Genomic DNA, 22684 nt, shown 5'->3' on the forward strand with positions numbered 1-22684 from the left:
AATGTGATTGAAAAAAATTAATGGAATGTGTGGCCTAATACCATTTATGGAATATTCTAATCGGAACTCCTAAAATGGAACACTAAAATATGGTAAACCGAGATTTATAAAGTGGGACAGAGAGAGTATTATGTTAATAAATTAAATAAATATATAAATTATATTGACTCTTTTCGATGAATGTAATTTAATGTAACAAGAAGTAAATTGCATTAAGAAATTACTCAATTAAAAAAAGATAATGAAGAATTATAGAAAAACAGAAAACAGAAAACCCTTTCATTTCGCTCCTTATAAATTTCCATGGTTATTTCTTCATCTTCTCCTCTCTCTCTCTCTCCCTCTCTCAATCGATTTTTTCTTACAGTTGCTTTCCTTTCTCTCTCTACCGCTATCCATTAACACACTCATACAGTGAAAGTTATACGTACAATTACTGTATGTATTTTATGTATTATTAAATTCGCACACTGATAATTATCACGGGAAAAGTTGGGTTTTTTTAATCTTTGCCTATTGCCACACTGCAATCGAAGAGATATAGCTTCAGTGGTACGTCTCCTTCATCAAATCAATTGCTGAATTTCGATATGCTTGCTGCTCAATCGCAATTTCATTCAATTTTAATTGATTTCGTTTATTGGATCTTAATTGATTTTGTAATTGAGCGGTGGTGTTAGCTGGAAATGGTGATGTTCGTCAATTATTGTTTGATCAGGTGGTGAAATGAGTCGGCTCAGTGGTTTGGAGGGGTTGATTGAGTACTATTCGATGAGAAATTGTGATGCCAAGCATGGATTGTTGGGTCTAGGGTTTGGTTTATTTCCTGTTTGTGGAAATTGGGTTTTTGTGTGAATGTGGTTTAGGGGTTTCTGTGGTTAATGTTTGAGTTTTAGGGCTTTCTGTTTGGGTGAATTGAGTTAGGAAAGGTAGCTATTTTAGGGTCAGTGAAGGATGGATGATGTGCGTCAGCAGTTGCAGCAGAAACCTGAGAGCACAGAGAACGATACTCGTTCAGAATTCGAGAGGGGTTTGGAGGAGCTTATGAATGGGCATTATGATGAGTACATGTCCTTTGCTTCCTGTAGCACTCCCCGAACAACTACTACTGAGGAAGAGGAGGATGAAGGGGAGCAGCTCATCAGGAGGAGGAGGAGGTCGGATCTCGATGGGGATGACCTGGCGGAATCTTCTGCTGCCAGGAGGCGTCACTCTAGGATTTTGAGCAGGTGGGCTGCCAGGCAGGCGCAGGAGATGATGACTACGATGGAGAGGAGGAACCGTGAGTCAGAGCTGATGGCGCTTGCGGGCTTGCATACAGTGTCAATGCTTGACTCGTCGTTCCTGAGGGAGACAGAGTCTCCGACTTCGAGGCGTCAGGGGAATGTGGAGACGCTCAGCACCCGAGCCTCATCTATCTTGCAGATGTGGCGGGAGTTGGAGGATGAGCATGTGCTGGACCGTACTCGGGGGAGAGTAAGAGAGAGGCTGAGGCAGCAGAGGAGTGTCGGTTCTAACACAAATGCGTCTATAAATACTGAAGAAGGCAGGGAGGGTGAGAATCAGGGTAGTCTGGTTGATGCTACTGAGAGTGAGAATGATTATGCTACCTGGACGCATGATCAGTTGGGCCCTCAAAATGAGAATAGAGACCATGACAGTTCTAGTCGTGAGCAATCACCTGACCTTGGAGAAGTTGAAAGGGAAAGAGTGAGGCATATTGTTCGTGGATGGATGGAGAGTGGTATTAGTGATACTTCCTCCAATCTTATACAGCGGAATGATAGTCCAAGAGCTGAATGGCTTGGAGAAACGGAGCGTGAGAGGGTTAGGATTGTGAGGGAGTGGATGCAAATGACAAGTCAGCAAAGAGGGTCACGCAGTGGACGGAGGGAAGAACGGGATCGGGATACTAGGACTGGCAACCAAGGTGATGGTGCTCGTGAAGGGTCTGCTGCTAATCATGAAGAAAGTCAGCCAGAGCATATACGCAGGGATCTTTTGAGGTTAAGAGGACGGCAAGCTTTGCTTGATCTGCTTGTGAGGGTTGAAAGGGAAAGGCAGCGGGAACTTCAGGGTTTGCTTGAACATCGCGCTGTATCTGATTTCGCTCACCGCAATCGTATTCAGGTTCTTTTATACAAATAGTATTTATACTTTAATCTATGGTTAACTTGGGTAAGCTATGCCTGCATAGGAGAACACTTCATCATTGGGTGAATAAAGTTTACATTGCTTATCTTATGAAGTTTCAATATCATGATAGTTTATGCTGGATTAGCTGTGATATTGTCTTTGTATTGATAAACAACTCCCGTTTCATGATTTTCTATGGTGGGAAGGCCTTTTAGGAATGGTATTATACTTTTAGGAATGATTATATACTTATATCTTGATCTGCCATTCTGGGCATTTTAAATTAGTGTGTTAGTATCTTAATGCCTCCCTGTTATTCGTACAAACTTGTTTATCCTGTGCCACTAAAAGACTACTCTGAAGGACATTTTAAATTTTCAGTCACTTCTTAGAGGCCGGTTCTTGAGAAACGAGAGGCCTGTTGAGGAAGAGAGACCACCTTCAGTGGCGGCTGGTGAGTTGAATCAATTAAGACAGCGAAATACGGTCTCTGGAATGAGGTATGCTTTATTCACGAGCGTTCTATATTTTGATATATGGCTTTCCTTTCCTTCCCTTTCTTTCATCTTTTGCTTTTTTTGTGTGTGTTTTATGGTAGTCTGAGTTGCTTATGATATACTGCACCATTTTAGTCAGTTCAATTATTTTGCTCAAGAAGTACCACAGATACTCAATTCCTATTGCATTTTATGGTCAAAGGTTTTGATTAAGCTAAGCAATGGATCGACAGCTTCTCCTCTTTCAAAAGTCAAAATTCATTTGTGGAATTGATTGAATGCATTCTTTGTTGCATGACATTGTAGATTGCTGCTAAGATATTTACAAATTAATATATATGATGAACCTAGCTTACAGTTTACCCAAATTGTTTCCTCTAGTGTTCAGATCCTGAAAACTGCAACTCAATCAGAGGTGATTTCAGAATCTTAAATTTAACTGCGGCTAAGAAAATAGTGTTTGAGCTAGTGATTTCAGCTACTGCACTCTCTACCGAAGTTGAGGAAAATGTTCCCGTTTAGAAATGATATTATTGTTTTTGGAGGCTATAGAATTTCTTTAAGAATCTATGTGGCTAAGATAGTCTATTGAACTGTGAATTAGATCTCATTTTTGCTTCTTAATGTTTACTCTAGTAAGCATGTTTTAATATTTTTCCGGTAGCAATGTTATTGTTGGCATGGGTTCATCATTCTCATTGCATAATAGAAGTTTGTGATTTTGATTTGGTGTTGTTTCCATTTAGGGAAGGGTTCCGTTCCAGATTGGAAAGTATAGTTCGTGGACAAGTAAGCAGCCATCCAGAGACTTCTCCTAACAGTGGCAACATTGATTCTAGAAACGATCAGAGTAATACAAATGCTTCACACGAAGTGCCTCATGGAAATCAAGAAATTGGTGCTCAATTTACAGATCGAATGGGGAATATGGATCGGAGTCCTGCTGTTCAAATTACAATTCAACATGTTGCACCTGATCAAGGAAGGAATAGACAAGGTCAGATCGCTGGAGATGAGAGAACAAATGTACAACAATCTGCACAGAATGACTCTATTGGACGTATATATGCTTCAGATGGCATAGGACGAGATGTGCAGCAAAATCCTGCATCCGACTGGCCATCTGAAGAAGCAGTGGCCCAAGATGGAGGACAGCGTCATTTACCACAAAGCCATGAGGTTTGGCCTGATGATGGCTCACGAGAGGCCGTGGACAATTGGTCGGAAGGGCCTTCAGACCCTCCAAGAATGCGACGATCAGTTCCTTCTAGGAGAGCCACCAGGTTCCATCCTCCAGATGATGATAATGTGTACAGCATGGAACTCAGGGAACTACTGAGCAGGTTATAATCTCATATTGTACGAGTCTTGATCTTCTCGTTTTCTAATTTACTCTATTTTAAACCCGCTTTCTGTAACTTCTTGTAGGAGGAGTGTTTCCAATCTTCTTCGTAGTGGTTTCCGTGAGAGCCTCGATCAGTTGATTCAGTCATATGTGGAAAGGCGAGGAGGGGCTCCTATTGATTGGGATCTCCACAGGAACTTGCCCCTTCCTCCATCACCTGAGAGGGATGACGACCAAGAGAATGACGAGCCGAACGAAGATCCACGCGATGCCACTGCTAGACCTTCGCTAGTTTTACCTACTCCACCAGCACCACCACCACAACCTCTTTGGCACCAGGAATTGCACCATTCTGGATGGTCTCGTCATAGTGCTCATCGTTCAGAGCTTGTATGCTATCCACCCTCACCCCATCTCTCGTTACACTGTTCATTGTTCAGAGCTTGTCTTTAAACTCCTCTGACACACTCGATCCTTCCAACTTTCAGCAGGAATGGGAGATGATGAATGATCTACGAGCTGACGTTGCCAAACTACAGCAAGGAATGAATCACATGCAGCGGATGTTGGAAGCTTGCATGGATATGCAACTGGAACTCCAACGATCGGTCAGACAGGAAGTTTCCGCTGCTCTCAATCGATCACCTGGTGGACAAGGTATGCACTCGTGCTGCTAAGCCACGTAGAACCCTACTTGTTACCGTTGATTGTCAACAATCACAACTTTTTCTGTAAATGCAGGGGCTGCTGAGACATCAGACGACGGGTCAAGATGGGGCAACGTGAGAAAGGGCACCTGCTGTGTCTGCTGCGATAATCACATTGATGCCCTACTGTACAGGTATGGTTGTTCTCGAATACACGATCTTCGTTAACTCAAGACAGTTACTGGTTCTCTTTGGCTCTGGCTTATATTTCTGTCTCTGTGCATAGATGTGGGCATATGTGCACGTGCTCGAAATGTGCAAACGAGCTGGTACGCGGAGGAGGGAAATGTCCGTTGTGTCGAGCGCCCATTGTCGAGGTGATTAGAGCTTACTCCATACTGTAAAAAAAGATGTAGAGAGGAAGAAATAAGGGAGGTTTAAACAACTGTGGTAAGATATATGGTGGAGTATGGAACAACAATTGGCACTAATTGCTTCCTCATTCAATTCGTATATAAATTAATGCCAATTCTTTTTAAGTATGCGTGTTGACTCAATTTCTGGTTAACCATGTTGATGGATAAATGTTAATTTCATTTCTTCCATTTACCCAATGTTGTTTCTCTCTAATTACTAGTATAATTACAACCATGAAATTAGCTAATTGCATCAAATTATAATAAAGAATGTGCCCATTTACTTCAGATTTTGAGGTTGGACTGTTTACACGTGAATATTTCAACACGCCCTCTTCGTGCACAAGTCCTTCGTACGCTGTTAATATCCTAATAGAATCACTAGTGCTTTGTCGAATTCACATTTGGTTCGATACCATGTTAGATTTTAGTATTTTGTTAGGTACACGCTCATTCATTGAAGTGTATCTGATACGTGATACAACCAAGTCATGGTTAGGTTTCATCTGAAAATCAATTGGTGAATAAAGAAGCGGTTCTCGTGGAATTCAATTTGATCTCTTTTTACTTCATATTTTCAACAATTGACAACTCATATGTGAATATTTAAATGCTCGTTACAATTTCAAAACATGAAAATGTAACAAACAAAAATCTTTTACATAAAGAATGCTCTTTCAAACTGTACAAACAAAGTGAAAGTAAAAAAATGTTGAAGCCCCATTCTTCTTCAGACATATTCATTCACAAACAACACAAGAAGATGTTGATGGTACCTCAAAAATCAAATGATTATCTACTTTCTCAAAACTTCCTCAAAATGGTTTCTTGCATCAAGAATCATGGCCCTTTTCATGCTGGTTTCTTCCTAGAAACCGGCATGAACCGAGGATCGTTGAGCTCTAGACACCAAGAGCTCTGAGTTTCATCACAAGCTGCTCGCGTTGATCCTCCACCTCCGCGTAGTTTAGGCTCATATCAAAGTATCGCTCCCGAATCTCTTGCAACTCCGCCTCGAGCCGCTTAATCTTGCTTTCATCTCCTCCTTTTGCACTGTCAACACAACTAAAAATCCAACCCCAACTCTCATTCTTCCATACCATGCCTTAAAAAACTACTAAAAGTCTAAAACAGAAATGTAATGAGTAATATATACAATACCTCTCAAGCTGTGATTCACACTCCATATTGGCCTTCGCAAGTCCATTCTCGCGCGTCTAGAAAGAGACGAAAGGCGTTAGATCTGTCACGTTGCAAAGACAATACACAACAAAGAGATAGATTGAGAGATCAACCTGAACTTGAGGTCCATGACATTCTGAAGTAGATTTACGACATCCATCTTCGTCTCGTCTTAGAGTCTCAAGATGTTTAACCTTCATCAGCAGCTGACTGTTGACAATCTTGATCAGATTCAGCTCATTCCTCATCTCTGCATCCTGCACACACACTGCATCTCTTGCTATCAAATCCCCCTCGAGCCGGAGAATCTTCTCCTCCAACGCGCCCCTCCTTATCCTGCAGTCCTCCTCATTCCACACCGCCCTCTTCATGCTACGAATCTCCTCAGCCATGGATGCATTCGCGCGTTCCATCTCCTGGTGATCCCTCGAGACAGACCTCAACGAGGCCTCAAGCTTCTGGCTCCGAAGCCTCATCTCTTGCCCCGACACTCTCAGCCTTAAAACCTCCTTCTCCACATCAGACGCCTTCTCCAACCGCATATGCAACAGAGAATTCTCCTCAGCCAGACGAAGCCTCTCGCCCTCAGACACCTCCAGCCTCGAGTCCAACTCATCGATGATGGCTTTCACCTTCGATTCATAGTCAAGATCTTCAACATCTTCTTTGAACTCTCGTAACGTTCTAGCCTTCGTCTCCAAAGCCAAACACCGGCTCTGGAGCTCCCGTTTCTGCTCCCTCAGCTCCCCATTGAACTTGTGCACACAGTTGCATTCCTCCATCAGCCTCTCGGCCGTGGCTTGAAGCGTTACATTCACTTCGACTAACGCCACACGCCCTTCCTCGGCCTCCAACCACTTTCTCTCCATTTCACTCAACTTCTCCCTCATTAAAGCCTTCTCTGACTCAATTTCCTCTCCCAATCTCTTGACATGATCCTCAATATCCACGCGTTGTGTCTCCGACTGCTGCAGCTCCACACGCCTCGACTCGTTCATGTCAGTAAGGTACCTCAGCTGAGCTTCTAAACCGCCAACGCGCTGCAGCAAGTAGAGATTCTCTCCTTGCAGATCAGACAAGAGCTTCATCAGCTCGGTTTGGTCCATTTCGTCCATCGTTTCATCCAAGGACTCAGACACGAAGACGCCATCATCGATATCAGCAATCTCTTCTTGAAGAATCTCACTCTTTTCCTCAAATCCACAGCTTTCCTCATTGCTAATGTTAGACACATTCATCCTACCTTCCAAATTCATGATCTTGTCTTCCTTCTGAGCTAATACGCGCGTGCAATCAACGACAAACTCCTTGACAACGCGCCTCCACACCCCCTCCTCGATCTCCGCCTCTATATTCCTCTCCTGCAATGCATTTTCAAGGATCAAACACCATAAACTGCTGTTTTCCTCATCCAAATCACTACCATTTGCATTCTTCGATTCATTCAAATCAACACTTGATGACTTGTTAGCAGAGATAGAAAGGCTCTCTATCTCAAGCTTCTGCTTCTCTATAGTCTCCTCCATCTCCTGAAGAATCGCGATCAGCTCAATGTTCGATTCTCGGGTTTTATTGAGCTGAGAGAACAGATTCTCATTCTCCTCCCTCTGAAACCTCAACTCCTCCTCCAACTCCTTCTGGCCTAAAAATGAACACCTCTCCTCCTCAAACAAGGCCTTCGTGTTTTCGATCTCTTGAGTGAGCTCTTGGCACTCCAAACGCGACGAGGCAAGCTCCATATTCAGCCTTGTCACACACACACTCTGATCAGACAACTCATCCCTCAGCCTCTCCAAATCCAGAGACAACTTCCTTGCGTTCTGCTCCCACATCCTCGCCTCGGCCTCAAATTCATTACCATCGTCGTTATCACCATCAACAGCAACTCCTTCCTTTAAAGAAAGATTTGGCTGAAGCAAAGTGGCTGCAGCATGGCAAGATCTTCTGAACTCCTCCCTCTGATTCCGGTGAAGAGATCTAACTGACCTCACCGAGCTATGGCTCCAGCTCTCATTCGAATCAACTGAGTCCTGCCTTCCAAAGCCGTGGGAGGAGTAGCTGCTCTGCCTCCCCACAGAATCATCCATGGAGTCGAAGCTGTAGCGCGTCTCCTAAAATCGACAGCATTAGGCCATGAGTTATCATGAAATGGGAAGTTTTTTAGCCAAAAAATGAGCTTACTTTGTTGTTAAAGTTGTTTTTGTTGAAAGAGTCTGATGCTTCAGATTGATTCTCTATGCTTTCATGATCTAAACTCTCATCTTTTGCTGCATTCATGGCTCTCCATTTCTCTTCCCTTTGCATTAACAATTACATAAAAAATGTGAGGAAAAAAGATTACATTTTTTAAAGATGTTAACAAGATTGTGACAAACCTTGGATTGGTTTTTGGTGTGAGGCATTTCACTTCAACCTACAAAGAAGCAACAATTTCACACATTCATTAACTAATGGTTTTACAATAGAGCAAATCATTTCACAATGAGGGCAAAAGAAGACTTTTCAACAGTTTTTCCAACAAGATTTTTATTGAAATCATACAAAAATTAAATTCAACTTAGAAAAATTAAACAAATCTCCAAATATTCTTGATTCACATATTTCACCAAAATAATTAAACTTCAAAAGATTATGATTCAACGCAAAATTACTAAAACACCCCTAAAAAATAAAAATAAAAAATTTATTTTTAGTTCGGTTTGATTTTTCCATTTTAATTCGTCCATGTGCTCCCACTATCATGCAAGTGACAAAACTACGTCTCTATAATACTAATAATACTTCTTCATCTAATTTACTTAAAATTCCCAACTTAGCTCCCAAAAAACTTTTTTTTCTTTTTGTTTTTTTATAAAAAATGCTCAAAGTCAAGAGCTGGCGAGCAGAGTCTATCATATCGATGACAATACAACTAGAAGCAAAACCCTCACATCTCAAAAGTACACTAGAACAGCAACATAAACGCGAAAAACGTAAAAAAAGAACGAACTAACTAACAAACAATTATATTGAAGCACATAGCAAACTTACTTGTAAAGCAGTCCCATAACTGCATTTTTTGAGAGGCAATGTAACTAACACCGGAGATTCCGAGCTCAAGAAAGCTGCAAGATTCAGTTCAACCTCTCCAAGAATACTAGATTTTGAAGATCCCTATAATAATGAAATACCATAGAAATGTGAATCTTTGCTCATATTAGAAAAGAGACAGAATCTTCTAGAAAATGAAGTGTCTAACCGTTGCAACAAGGAATTTGAAGAGACATTCCTCCAAATCAATGTCTGAAATCCATATTGATTCTGCAAAGGTTTCTGTCCAATGGCAACTCCCATTTTTCACATTTGCCTTAACCGATTTACGCACTGTCTTTCCTGATTCTAGAGAGATGAGAGAGACGTAGATTTTGTCCCATCCTTTTGGAACCTAACACATCAAGAAAGACACTTCAATTAATTTTTATTAATGGAAACAATTGTTACAAAAGATTTATTAAATTTTGTGACGTTTATGTTGTCATAAATTTTACTACAATAATTTTGATTAGGCTTTAAATGAACTGTCTTCATAGAGAGGGCTCGCCAGTGGGCTTGGATCCTCTGCTGTGGAAGAATCACAGCAGGGGATGCTGTTGCTCACATCCCAATTTTTAAACTTAAAATATAACACTTAAACAAAAAAAATAAAAATTTTAAAAAATTGGGATGTGAGGAACAACCTCCCCTGCATCTGTGATTCTTCCACAGCAGGGGATCCAAGCCCCTCGCCAGTCAGCCGGGCCAGTAGTTTAGGGCCGACGGACGCAGAAAAAAATTGACATGGGCTATGTTTTCTAAAATGAAGCCAATAAGTATATTTTTTTGGGTGATTTAGATTAAGGGGGTTTGCATATTAATTGAAATAAATTTTGATAAATTTAAAGTATTTGCAACATCTTTATTTTTATTTTTTAACATTAAACTTGTAAATTATACAAAAGTATAAAGAAGAATGACTCATTTCTCCTTTATATATTAAAATGATTATTATAACAAATTATGTTTTGATTTTTGTGTAATTTATAAACCGATGAACTATATATAGAAATTTCTATAATATAATAAGTAAATATATGAAAATTTTGAAAAATGTGGGACATATGACATACTACTATCTATTTACGAGATGTGAAATTGAACCACAAAATGTGGATTTTAACCGTATCACTATTATCCGGAATTTTGTTTCCAATTATAGCACCACTTTAGTCAAAAAAGCAATCTATCATAACTTAAATTTTTGACAACATTTATTGGAGGTGACGAAATACTCTATAGCAAAACAAATAAAGAGGCCTAAATTATTGTCTTGAAAAGGAGAATCAAGTAATAACCAAAACTCATCTTTTATTGGCTATAAGTAGTAGTCCTAACCACCATTTTATTGGCCTAGGTCCACTTTAGTAACAATATAGGCAACTATATAACTTCTAGATTCAAACATATTCATTATCACCAATCAACTATTAAATCAAATGATGCTAAACTCTTTTCACTACAGTCTACAAGTAAAAAATTTAGTAGTTCGAATATATTGTCACGTGGTGAGTTCAACTAGTTTTAACAACAAAATACAAGGAAAAAATTAGAAATTATATAATATTTCTATAATTATGATTAACTGGACATACCACGCCACGTGATAATGTTTCCTAACCACTAATTTTACTCTTAACTACCCAATTTCCACATTAATTAGCTAAAATCTCACATTTTTTGCAATTGTGATTGACTAAACACGTACGCCGTGTGATAATATTTTTCAGACAACTATTATTACTCCTTAACTATCCAATTTCCACATCAATTAGCTAAAATCACTCACATTTTCTAACATATTTCACCAAATTGCTAAATAACCAAATACTAAAATATTTAATCTATATAAATACAAAAGACAACCTAGTAATTGGAAATTCCCTAACCAGCCCATGTTACTACATAACAAAATGGATAAGAAAGCATGTGAAGAGAATCTACATCAAACCAACTCAAGATTCCCTTTAAAAAAGCAATCTTTTCAAAATTGGAAAAGAAATCAAGAAAGATAGATACACATACATACACAAAATGAAAGGGAAAGAACCTGAGTTGCTTGAATTTTGGAGAAAGTGAAATCAAATTTCTGAGCAGATGCATCTGTGGTGGCTGATGAGTAAGATGATGAGGACTTGTGCCTGTGAAGCCTGAAAATCTTCTCTCTTATCATTTCTCAATTGTGTTTTTTGTGTGTGAGATATTTCCTTCTGTAATCACTCTATACAATTTAGGAGAATAAATGAAAGAAATGTGTGTGTTTGTGTTGAAGAGAATGTAAGTAATAATGATGTGAATTGGTTAAGTAGAAGAAGAAGTGATGAGGGATATGGTCAGGCTGGTGGGGTGGGTGGGGTAGGGGGGGTCTGGTTTATGGAGTTATTACAGTTGGTTTTAGTTTCTTGGATTTTTGCTATGTCTCTCTCTCCACCAAATTTCATTACTTCTTACCAATTCAATCATTGTTTAACCTATTCATTGCAAGAGATTAATAGTTGTGTTGCTTTCTCTTATTTTATTATGTTGATTGAGTCTTGGATGTTATGTCATAAATTGATAATTGGATAATTATAAATTACTAGTAATTGCTTTCAACATTAAATCAATGTTCTTTAGTAAAATCAATTTTATTATCCAATTATAATGCTCAACTCTTGGCTACCCAATTCCAACACATGTAGTCTACATTTGTTTTTCTAATGTCCTTCAACAAAATACTTTTCCCAACTATTTAAGATTTTAGTTGAACGAAGTGTTGCAGTTCTAACAAACATTAAATAAAGGGTAAATGATAATTTTCCTAATACATTTCTAACAAAAAGTGAATCATAATTGGATTATTGGGGCAGATAAGATTAATAATTGTGACAAATTAATTATTGTGAAATCTATTACTTAACTCAAATGCAACTAGTGACTATGAAAAACAACTTAGTTGTCAAAATGATTCTCCTCTAATCGAAGATTATTAGATTTAGTAAGTGGACTACTAATTTAATATCTTATTTTAATTATACAAGAGAAATATACTATTGATCCCCAATTGTAATAAAAAAACTCATAGATTTTCAAGTAAGTGAACTTTATTGCTTTTTGTGTTAACATTTCGCTTTCGACTATGCTTCCGAGTACTTTCATGTTGATCCATATATGTCTTTATCATAATTTATTTGGAAATTATACTAATATATATTATTAACAGATATAGATTATAGACATAAATTGAGACTATGACTTATGAGGTCAAGTAGAACAACCTTATCTGAATTTTCAATTTTGACTCAAGACCTCAATATAATATCTGTTATCAATTTAATTTAATTTCCATGGCTCGAGTGTATGTATTAGATCAAAGAAAAAAAAAGATCATTTTAAAATTTCAAAATTTTGAACAATGGCCTGAATGATGTTAGAAATAGTGTTTTTTGAGGTCCATTAAGGTAGAAATTGATGGGCAGCCCACATTACTAGTTTATGGCTTGATTTGTGTTGATTAATTGGGCCAGATATTTATATCCGAAAAAAATCTCATTTTAGATTTTCATGATATAATTTTGCTTTAGGCTTTGGGTTGATGTGATTTGAATGCGTTTTTGTTCATTTCTGCTGTTGACTGTTTTTTTTATGTCTTACTTTGGTGTTAGTTGTGTTTTAATCCCTCATTTCCGTACTAATTGTCATTGTTAGTGTGGACACGAGTTTAAGAAATGTAAATAAAAGTTGGTTGAAAAAGTTAGTAGAATGCGAGACTCACTTTTTTATATTGATTTTATAATAAAATGTGAGTGAATTGAGTTAGTAGAATGTGAGATCTACTTACCATTCATGATAAAAATGAAGTGTGAGTGTGACAAATATTGTGGGACGGAGGGAGTACTTTAATCGAGATGTCTGTCTCTTTGTTCGTTGCCTATTGTCACAGGTATTTATCTTTCCATTTATTACGTATGATTTGTATTTTATTCTTTCCAGTTTCATGGGCAAATTTTGTTTGGATTTGCTTTGACTTGAACATTTTGTAATTCATACAAAAAACGATAGCAGTACAACTTCAGCAAAATTTTCATTTGCCTCTTTTTTTTTTTTCGGGATGTGGTGATCGGAGTTTTCATCGGCAAATCTAATTATTCATTGATTTATATGTAGACAAATCGAAGGATGAGACAACTCATATCCAAAACCAGGGATAGATTAGATGGAATGAAAGTCATAAAATCTAATTAAAAATTGAAGGATGAATGGATAAATTAACCTCAATTGGCCACTAGTGACATACTACAAAGTTTATTTGATTTTGAGCGTAAATTAGAGGATTATTAAGCAGATGCTTCAGCTTTCATCTCATTCCTGATTGCCGTTGCTAAGTGATCGTAGGCGTCCGCCCACGCACCACTCATCTCTTCGCTACATTTCTCTCCCATCGCCTCTTTAATGGTTCTCAACAACGCTTCTTTCACAACCTATATATTTATATAAAGAAATTACTATATTTTATCATGAAAAAGGGAGACACATAGCTGAAAACTATGCATATAGTAGCCAAATTATATGTAAGTGGAGAGAAAAGGGAGCAAAAACAAAAGTGATAAAAACAACGATGATAAGACTTAATTTCCTCTCATAATTTTTTTTTGAACGAATGGAGTATAGATAGAATCATACTATAGTTATGTGCTAAAAATATAAAATTAAAAACGTAATGGTTTTAACGTAGAAACGAATCTCATGATGTATTTCAATAATAAACTATTGTAAGTACCCCACAAATCAGCGCGGACAAGAGGTAGGATGTCAGGGATGTCTGTGGGGGTGTTCGCCACAATAGCGGACAAGAGGTAGGACGCCCAGAACACGGACGAGCTCTTGTCCGTCACCAAAAACGGACGTCCCATTTTTTTATTATTATTTTATTAATTTTTTTTATCTATTTTTTTATTTATACTCAATATTTACATTTCAGTGCATTTTTTTTTATATATGTTAAACACCAACAATTAAAACGAATTAATCGTATTTTTCAATTTATTTTATTGGCTAGAGCGTCGGCTAGTCCTAGTGCTTGTCCACTATTGTGCAATGAGATGTCCTAGTAATGTGGCAGTGCAAAGTGATATCCTAATAACGTGGTAGAAAATGTTTTTGGAATGTCCTAGTGCTAGTTTATTGGGATGTCCACATTGTCGTGGATGCTATAAGACTCACCATCTTAAATTAAATAAAAGCAAAAAATGATTTACCTCGAAATGTGGGTCAATGACTCCTTTTTGAAGATGAATAGATCCCAACCACTTGAGAGTTGTGTCTGCCACCACTACTTCACCTTTCTCATGTAGCTGAATTGCTGACTCACATGTCTTTCATCAATTTCACCAAAACAAACACCAATCAATCAGCATTACCAATTTTTCAATATTCAAAAAAATTGAAAATATAGAGACACCAACCATCTTGAAAACCTTAACAGCATGAGCCTTTAGCTTTGGATTATTTTGTGGGATTTCATCAGAGTGTTTGAGAAATGAAAACATCCCCTTAGCTGCTGGTGCAATCTCCAGAATTCTACAATTATTTAAATCCAAATTAATCAAATTTAACACTAAATTATTAAGAGAGAAAGAGAGAGATTTACATACAGAGTGAAGAAACGAAGACTGAGATTAGGAGCATCATGTTTCATGACTTCCCATGATTCTTTAACTAATGCTTCTTGCTTCTCACTGAATTTCACCATCTCTTCCTCTCTATCTTGTTTGATTGATGCATAGATTGGAGTAATTTATAGGGAAGTAATTTATTTTTTTATGGAATAAGTTGTGGAATTTTTATAATTCAAAGATATGGTACATGGCAAGTGGGATTATCTAATAATTTTGTTTTTTTTTATTCCATTTTTTGTGGTCCACATTTGTACTAGTATTATCACTTTAATTTTTTATTTGATTTTAACTTGTTGTAAATGTTTTTTTATCTAGTATTTGCCTCAAAGTTTGGTGGAGCTCATGTTCCATGGTTTGGGTGGAGAAAATGAATATATAGTACTATAAATTAATGTGGTTTTTACCTTTTGATTTCTTAAAAATTATGTTGTTACAGTGTTTAACTTTACATAGTAATAGCACATGCACATCATTAATCCAAACAAAAAATGATTATAGTGACTGATTTATAAAAATGGAATGATGATTCATACATTCATTTTAAATATATGGCCGAATCCAAAGAAATGCATGGGATTTAAATTTATCCTCCCGTGAATATTTTAAAAATAATTTTACTTATTTTCAATAAAGTTTTAATCCGTATTTATTTACTCCCTCCGTCCCCAAAGAATATGCACTTTGGGTTCGGCATAGATTTTAATGCAAAATTGGTAAAGTAAGTGAGATGTAGAGAGAAAAAAATAATTAAAGTATTGTTAGTAGGGAACGAGTCTCACCTTATTAGCGATAAAAGAGTTTTCATAATTGGAAAGTGCATATTCTCGTGGGACGGACTAAAAAGGAAAGAGTGTATATTCTTGTGGGACGTTGGGAGTATTTTTTATTTTGAAATAACTTATGGGCTAATGGGCCTTCGTCTTGTAATAAAATGGGTAGTAGGAAATGATTATACTTATGAGCTACTGGGCCTTTTCTAGTATAGGCCCAAGTACATGGGCCTTGGACAACTAAAGGCCCAAAACCAGTCATTACAAAATCTCTTTGAGAAGATGCTATATATATACTTTGACATAACAATTAATTGTTAAGTCTAATTAAATAAACTTTTTTAAAAAAACACAAATTCATAATTAGAGTTATCAAATATCTAGTTGAAATATGATACTTCACACGAACTAATAGTAAAATGAGTATTTTTTGGGTCAAAAACCTCAGAATTTAACTGGTGCTTCAATAAATACGATTCTATTTCGTAGAAAAAGAAATCCCAAAGTGAAATTAGAAAATTTCTTTTCCACAAAGTTTTGGAATAGTTCTTTGTACAATTTTCTTTATTTTTTTATTTAATTTGCACAATTAAAAGACACAAAGGTCACTAATAATTTGATGACTTTTGATAACATATTATCGAGGTTCATTTTGACTCCTTTTGCTTGTGTCCAATAACACTTGAACTATAATTGAATTTGTACTACTTTTGATAGACAAGTTTTTACCCTCGTTATAATTGATTTCTAGTGGTGCTCTAATAATTTCATTGGTGGACTAGTCCCATTTGATTTATTATTTAATATTTAATATTATCGCACATTAAAAAATTAATTTCAAAATTGTAATTTTAACCCTTTAAAAAAGTGGAAATTTGAGTTTTGTACCAAGATATTAGCTCGAATAATGAAAAATTATATGGAAAATTATAATTCCACGTGGCACTGTCGAAGTAGAAGACGAAAATAAAGTCTTTAAGTCTATAAAATATGAGTTATATGTATCATCTTCTAAATTTCAGATCCAAAAAAAAAATATTTGTCCTTATACACAGATAGACATGATTTGACATTATATTAGTTTAATTAATAAGACAAAAAGATTGTGGGCTACAATTTCTGAGATGGGCTTGTATATAAATTATTTATGTAAATTATAGTATGATGGAGTACATTTTTTTTGATAAATATGATACATGCATATTTTAAATCGGTGATTTTGGCGGCTACAAAATAATTTATTCCTTGTTTTTGAATATTTTAAAACTTAGTTACCTATTCAATCATGTGGGTTCAGATCTAGTAATACCTAAATCTTAGATAGTATACAATATAAAATCTTGATCATTAATAGAGCAAATTTGGACAATCTAGCTAGATGCATTTCACTTGGTTGTTTTTTTTTTTTTTTTTTTTTTTTTTTTTTTTTTTTTTTTTAAAAAAATCAGATAGAGGTATTAGGTATCATTATGAAAAGGAAAAAAATATAAAAAACCCATTAAAGATCAATTCCATAATTTTAAAAATGGAAATTACACAACAATTTTGATACTATTTTTTTAACCATCACATGACGATTAATTCCAGAGTATTATTACTCGTTTAAATTTATTGATATGACATAGGGGTGTCGAAATGGGTACCCGCGGGTACCCGCACCCGACGAGTCGGGTACCCGCATCCGACTTTGGCCGAAAACTTTGTCCCGATACCCGTCCCGCAGTGAGTCGGGTATTACCCGATACCCGAGTCGGGTATCCCGCACCCGACACCGCGGGTACCCGACCCGAAGCCAATTTTTTTTTCTTCCAAATCTTCTTTTTTTTATTTATTTGTATAGTTTATAATATTTTACAAAATACTACTTAGTTGAATGTAGTAGATTCTCACTTTAACCCTTTAACTTTATTAATTAATTTTGCTGAGAATTGAGATGAAGCATGCAATGTAATTGTAATATTTGATTCTCTGCCTTCGTGTGTTTCCAAAATTTTAAGTTAAAATGCTTAATTTCCCCTTCTATATTGTTTACATACTGTAAATAAGGAATTAAAAACTTATATTTTTTAAAAAAAATTGAAATATCTGCTTCAAATTTTCATGTTACAAATTACCACCTGTAAATATGTAAATTCAAATTCAATTAGAATGCCAAAAAATCCAAACTCCTAAATTCAAATCACCATTCAAACAACTAAATATGAAAAATTAACAAAGTAACCAACAATGTCTCACTTTCATCAAAAGTAGTAAATAATTATAACCAAAAGTCACCAAATATTAAAAATAAAAATAAAAATGATAAAATATTAATATACATATCGGGTATGTCGGGACTAACGGGTTACCCGAGCGGGTATCGGGTATACCCGATACCCGCAAAATCCAAAATAGTCATACCCGATCCCGCCCCGTTACCCGACTCCATCGGGTATCGGGTACCCGTTACCCGACGGGTATCGGATCGGGTTCGGGAATACCCGTTACCCGCTACCCGTTTCGACACCCCTAATATGACATGTACATGTCTAATCATTAAAGAGAAGACAGACAATGTTTATTAAACAACATCGTTTAAGTAGCCGAACATTTACATAGTATTCTATGCCCGTCATATTATACACAATTTCCTCCAAATATGAGAATACGAGACAATTAAGGAAAATGCTAAAATTATGCCACTCATTTTACGGAAATACAAGATCGACCAAAAATTAATCAAACTTGGTGAATTATTTAAATCAATTTATCCTTATAAAGATGAATACCGTTTATACGTACTTTGTGTTTAGCAATGAACTAGTTTGTGTTTAAGTCGAGCGTACAGTGGAGTATATGTTTATACATTTTTCATCACAAAAATAAGCTGAATTTCCTTTTACGCCCGTCTCATAAAAATAAAATAGTCTATATTTATTTATAAAACTTTTTTTTCACTTTATCATTTTTAGGTTCCACCATTCACTATATTATTTCAATTAGTATTTTTTCTTAAATCTCTCTTATTTTATCAATTAAATATTAAAATTGGCGTCATTCCTAATTAACCTATTTCATCTCCTATATTAAATTTTTTTAAAGGATATACCTATCCAATTTTTTTTGTTGGGCGGTCAAAATCAATGCCTCAATTTCAGCACTAAAAGCAATTATTTCATTTTCGTACTTTTTGGATGACACTATATGTGAATTTTTTTTTTCTTTTTCAGAATATAGACTTATTTTTGGCTTAGTATGACTCTATGAGTATCACATCATTCGACAACTATATGTGTACTTTTCGACTGATGTTTTTGACTCAAGAGGATTCATAAATTACTACTCCACTTCTTTTAACTTTCTATGGTCGTTGCTTTCATCTATAGTTACATTAAAAATAAATAAATCTGTATAATCATAAACTAACCATAACTGATGTTTTATTAAATATATTAAAAATAAATAAATCCATACCATCATAATAAACATTATGTCATTATTTTTAAAGGTTGATCTTATCCCATACAATAAAAATTATTTAACGTGGATGCCACAATTATTGTAGATTAGTACAATTTTTTTAATTAACTAATATCATGATTATTTGGCATTCACATTAATTTAGGACAAACATAGAAAATGTCAAGCTGGCATTTTCTAATTGATTATATAGAAGCACATGGTCCCTTTAAGATAATGGTCCTATATAAGCACATCACATGAGTGTTGTTTCAATGCCATCCATATACACTTTTATGATACATTTAAATAATATGGTTCACCACCCACCCCCACTATTTGAGAAATTTGGTAACTGAAAAAAACCTTAAACTAGAAATTGGAAAAAGGTATAAGAAAGTATACACTTTTTTTGTGCAATTTAAACAAAATGTATAAAATTTAATTAATGTGTCATTTCAATTTCATGCGCTTATATTGCCATATTTAAGCTTATATGTAATTATAGATCTAGGATCAATGAATGTGTTATTTGAATTTTGGTTAAAAGTTATTTAGATGGATTTGTTGATTTTGTGTTTTTTACCTTATGTGGTCTGATTGAAACATCCAAAGTAAGAGTAGAGAGTGCTCACATGCTTTTGTGACTGAATTGAATTTTAAAAAAATTGGAAAAAGAGGAATTTTGAGGATATATATATGAGACTGCATATTCGAGGAGAGCATAACAGCTCATACAAACAACATAAATCTTTTTTTATGGTGTCCATGTCATCAGAACTCCAAGATTAAACGTGTTTAGCCTGTGGGTCACTCCTATCAAGTATTTCAGAGAGCGTATGAGTGAGGACAACACACACTGAAAAGACTTGTGATGTGTGTGCGGATAGCCATCAGTCTGGGAACCGGATCGCTATAATCATATTCTTTTGGTGGATGAGATTAACAGATAACACTAGCACTTTTTATGCAGTACCCTTCTAATTCTTTTTTCTCGTGCTCTTTCGTTACCTTTCTTATGTAGTGATTTATAATACATAGTTTGTTTTTTTCTTGTTTTTTGATGTTTAAGTTCTAAACTAATTTTGTATTACTACTACTTTATTGCTTGCGAAATTTTGGCTCTAAGCATTTCTTTTATATGAAAACACCATTATTATTACTCCACTAATTATATATTCAACTTCTCTCTCATAACATAGAAGTATTATACTACAACTAGTTACCTAGGTAGAAGTATTCCAGTTTGTCTAACTTGAATATTGTAAGGCAATCTTGGTTCTCTTTTTATAAATAGAATCCGAACACCTAACTAATCAATATCGATCAAGTTTTTGGTACGTTCATTCGGTGAAAAAAAGCAATTTTTCCCAAATTATAAAATGACAATAATGGGGTCAATTCATTAAATTTGAGCAATGGAGTGATTGTTTGGACCACAATTCATTTTCAGCTTTCTAGTATTGTGTTCCACTATCAATTTGTTTTATATCATAAAACGAAAGTCGTTTTTGACGTTTTCTTCTTCAATATAAAGTTTTTTATATATTTTAAGGCTATCATAGCATTTCTGGCCGATCCTAAAAGCAAATTAGGTCCTCCTTAATGATCCGGGTGCAATCACCCGTTCTCGCAGGTCTCTTTGTGAATTCGTAGCGCGCTAACTTATAGTTAACCACATTGTAAGCTACATCTAAGGTGTAATAATTGAACTTTTGTTATTGAGAATTTCTTTTTAACTTGAGTGGAAAAGTAACATTTTTCCCTTCTGCAAGACCCATAAATTAACTATGTTGGTTCCGACAAACATAGGTTAGAAGATTGTTTTATGTGAGTATAATTGTTTGCTTCAGTCAGTAAAAAATTGAGACAAGGTTGTTGGCTTATGAATTAAGCCTCAATCAAAAGTAATTATTAATTTTTTACACACAATTATTCCTCTGACTCGTACTTTATTTTTAACTATTCAATATTAATATATTTAATAATATAACGATACTAAAAAAATGAGAGAATGAGAGAGAGAGAGAGGTTACCCATCAATCATCTATAGATTTTCAACATTTTAATTTCATTGGGCATATTAATATGTTTGTGGAATACCTTATCTTGAAAATAACAACTTAATTATTAAATAACCAAAGTGATTTGTTCCTTTGTTAAAAGTACTAGAAATATAATTATAATTAGGAAAAAGAGAACAAGAAAAAACCAAGCTCAAAACATGATTTTAAATTGGGTTCATACTTTTAGTTTTTATTTAAATTTAGTACTATTATATATTTTGTCTTATTTTTTTTCTTGAGCACTAGGATGACCTCATGGCATGAGCTTTGGCCATTAGTATTATTTATTCTCTATTGTATTCGGTTTTTTATTTATATTTTTAGTTCACTTTTATAATAGGATTTCACATTCCGCTAAATCATTTCACTCACATTTTTTTAATTACATGAAATATATCCCATCATAAAATTAAAGATGATGGATATATAGAAATAGGGATCACATATTCATGAATTTACAACAATGATTATCCCTTTTGTCAGAGTTGATTTTGGCACCTCAACCACATCCTTCCCCACCACACTTGTATTCAATTACAATTAATAATTAGGTAATTTTATTTATTTAAGTACGGCTTAATCTATCTACAGTATGAATGTTGTGAGATTGATTATGTTAGTAATAGTAGTAGCTAGCTAGTAAGGTAACCACAATAAATATAAATAATGACTGGGGTATTAATTAAATTAGCTCATATCAAAAGATTAAAATAATTAAATTATTTTCCTACTTATTATAAATAAACAAATAAAATAATGCCTATATGCTATATATAGAATTTAGGCAGCCATGTGATTATCACTAGTGGGTAACATGCCTATGTATACACTAAATTTAAATTGAATCTTACTGATTTTTCAATTTTTTATTTAAAAGTAAACGATGATTAATCAAGCAAAAAATCTCATTGTTTAGTGAACGTGTAGATATACTAAGCCACGATGTTGGAACTAATAAAATACTATATATGAATACTGATTTATATTATTTTACTTGTGTGAATATGTAGAGTAGAGTAAATTTTACTACTATACATGCATACACATTCATCAGATAAAAAAAGACAATGTACATGTGTTGGCGTAGTAATCGAGATCAAAGATCTCGAGCTCGAGACCGTAACCTTTAAATTTCCGTTCTTTGTAAAAAAATTCATACTATCAAGCAATCTTTTTAGTACTTGTATTTTATTAATATTGTACAAAATTATTTCAAATCGTCTAATTAATGCAACAATTTTACAAAGTGTCACTCGTATATGGATTTAGATGACATATTAATTTATAATTTTATCAGCTACTTTGATAGTAGTAATTAAATTTGAGTATGCTCATATATGAAATTATGAATGGAACTTGACACATTTCTATAGTGGAGTACATGTTATGTGAAAAATTATTACTATAAAATACAACAAATATAAGTATTTATCTATAGATGCTAGCTAGACTTTATAT

At 35.0% G+C, this 22684-nt stretch overlaps 3 protein-coding genes across 4 annotated transcripts; 1 reads left to right on the forward strand and 2 right to left on the reverse strand.

Annotated features, from left to right (window-relative positions):
• The first annotated feature begins 325 nt into the window (after positions 1-325).
• Positions 326-5164, forward strand: LOC125198389. 2 transcript variants are annotated; one of them, XM_048096753.1, is made up of 8 exons: positions 326-552; positions 719-2130; positions 2518-2636; positions 3380-3976; positions 4062-4368; positions 4470-4635; positions 4720-4819; positions 4912-5164. In XM_048096753.1, exons 2-8 carry the CDS (start codon positions 955-957, stop codon positions 5027-5029), a joined length of 2583 nt encoding a protein of 860 aa, XP_047952710.1. In that variant the 5' UTR covers positions 326-552; positions 719-954; the 3' UTR covers positions 5030-5164. The 2 variants fall into 2 exon arrangements, with proteins under 2 accessions (XP_047952710.1, XP_047952705.1); XM_048096748.1 differs by having other exon boundaries at positions 327-552; positions 4467-4635.
• A 516-nt stretch (positions 5165-5680) lies between these two features.
• Positions 5681-11576, reverse strand: LOC125203211 (cingulin-like). The gene is made up of 8 exons (XM_048101523.1): positions 11346-11576; positions 9462-9647; positions 9254-9376; positions 8599-8636; positions 8405-8519; positions 6337-8334; positions 6203-6258; positions 5681-6106 (listed from the first exon to the last, which is right to left on the reverse strand). Exons 1-8 carry the CDS (start codon positions 11466-11468, stop codon positions 5944-5946), a joined length of 2802 nt encoding a protein of 933 aa, XP_047957480.1. The 5' UTR covers positions 11469-11576; the 3' UTR covers positions 5681-5943.
• Positions 11577-13466: 1890 nt separating this feature from the next.
• On the reverse strand, positions 13467-15097 carry LOC125216264 (non-symbiotic hemoglobin 2). The gene is made up of 4 exons (XM_048117937.1): positions 14929-15097; positions 14740-14854; positions 14533-14649; positions 13467-13755 (listed from the first exon to the last, which is right to left on the reverse strand). The coding sequence occupies exons 1-4, from the start codon at positions 15024-15026 to the stop codon at positions 13612-13614; spliced, it is 474 nt and encodes a 157-aa protein (XP_047973894.1). The 5' UTR covers positions 15027-15097; the 3' UTR covers positions 13467-13611.
• Positions 15098-22684: the final 7587 nt, after the last annotated feature.

Source organism: Salvia hispanica, chromosome 1 (assembly GCF_023119035.1).
Source record: "Salvia hispanica cultivar TCC Black 2014 chromosome 1, UniMelb_Shisp_WGS_1.0, whole genome shotgun sequence".
In the NCBI taxonomy this organism is placed as follows: domain Eukaryota; kingdom Viridiplantae; phylum Streptophyta; class Magnoliopsida; order Lamiales; family Lamiaceae; genus Salvia; species Salvia hispanica.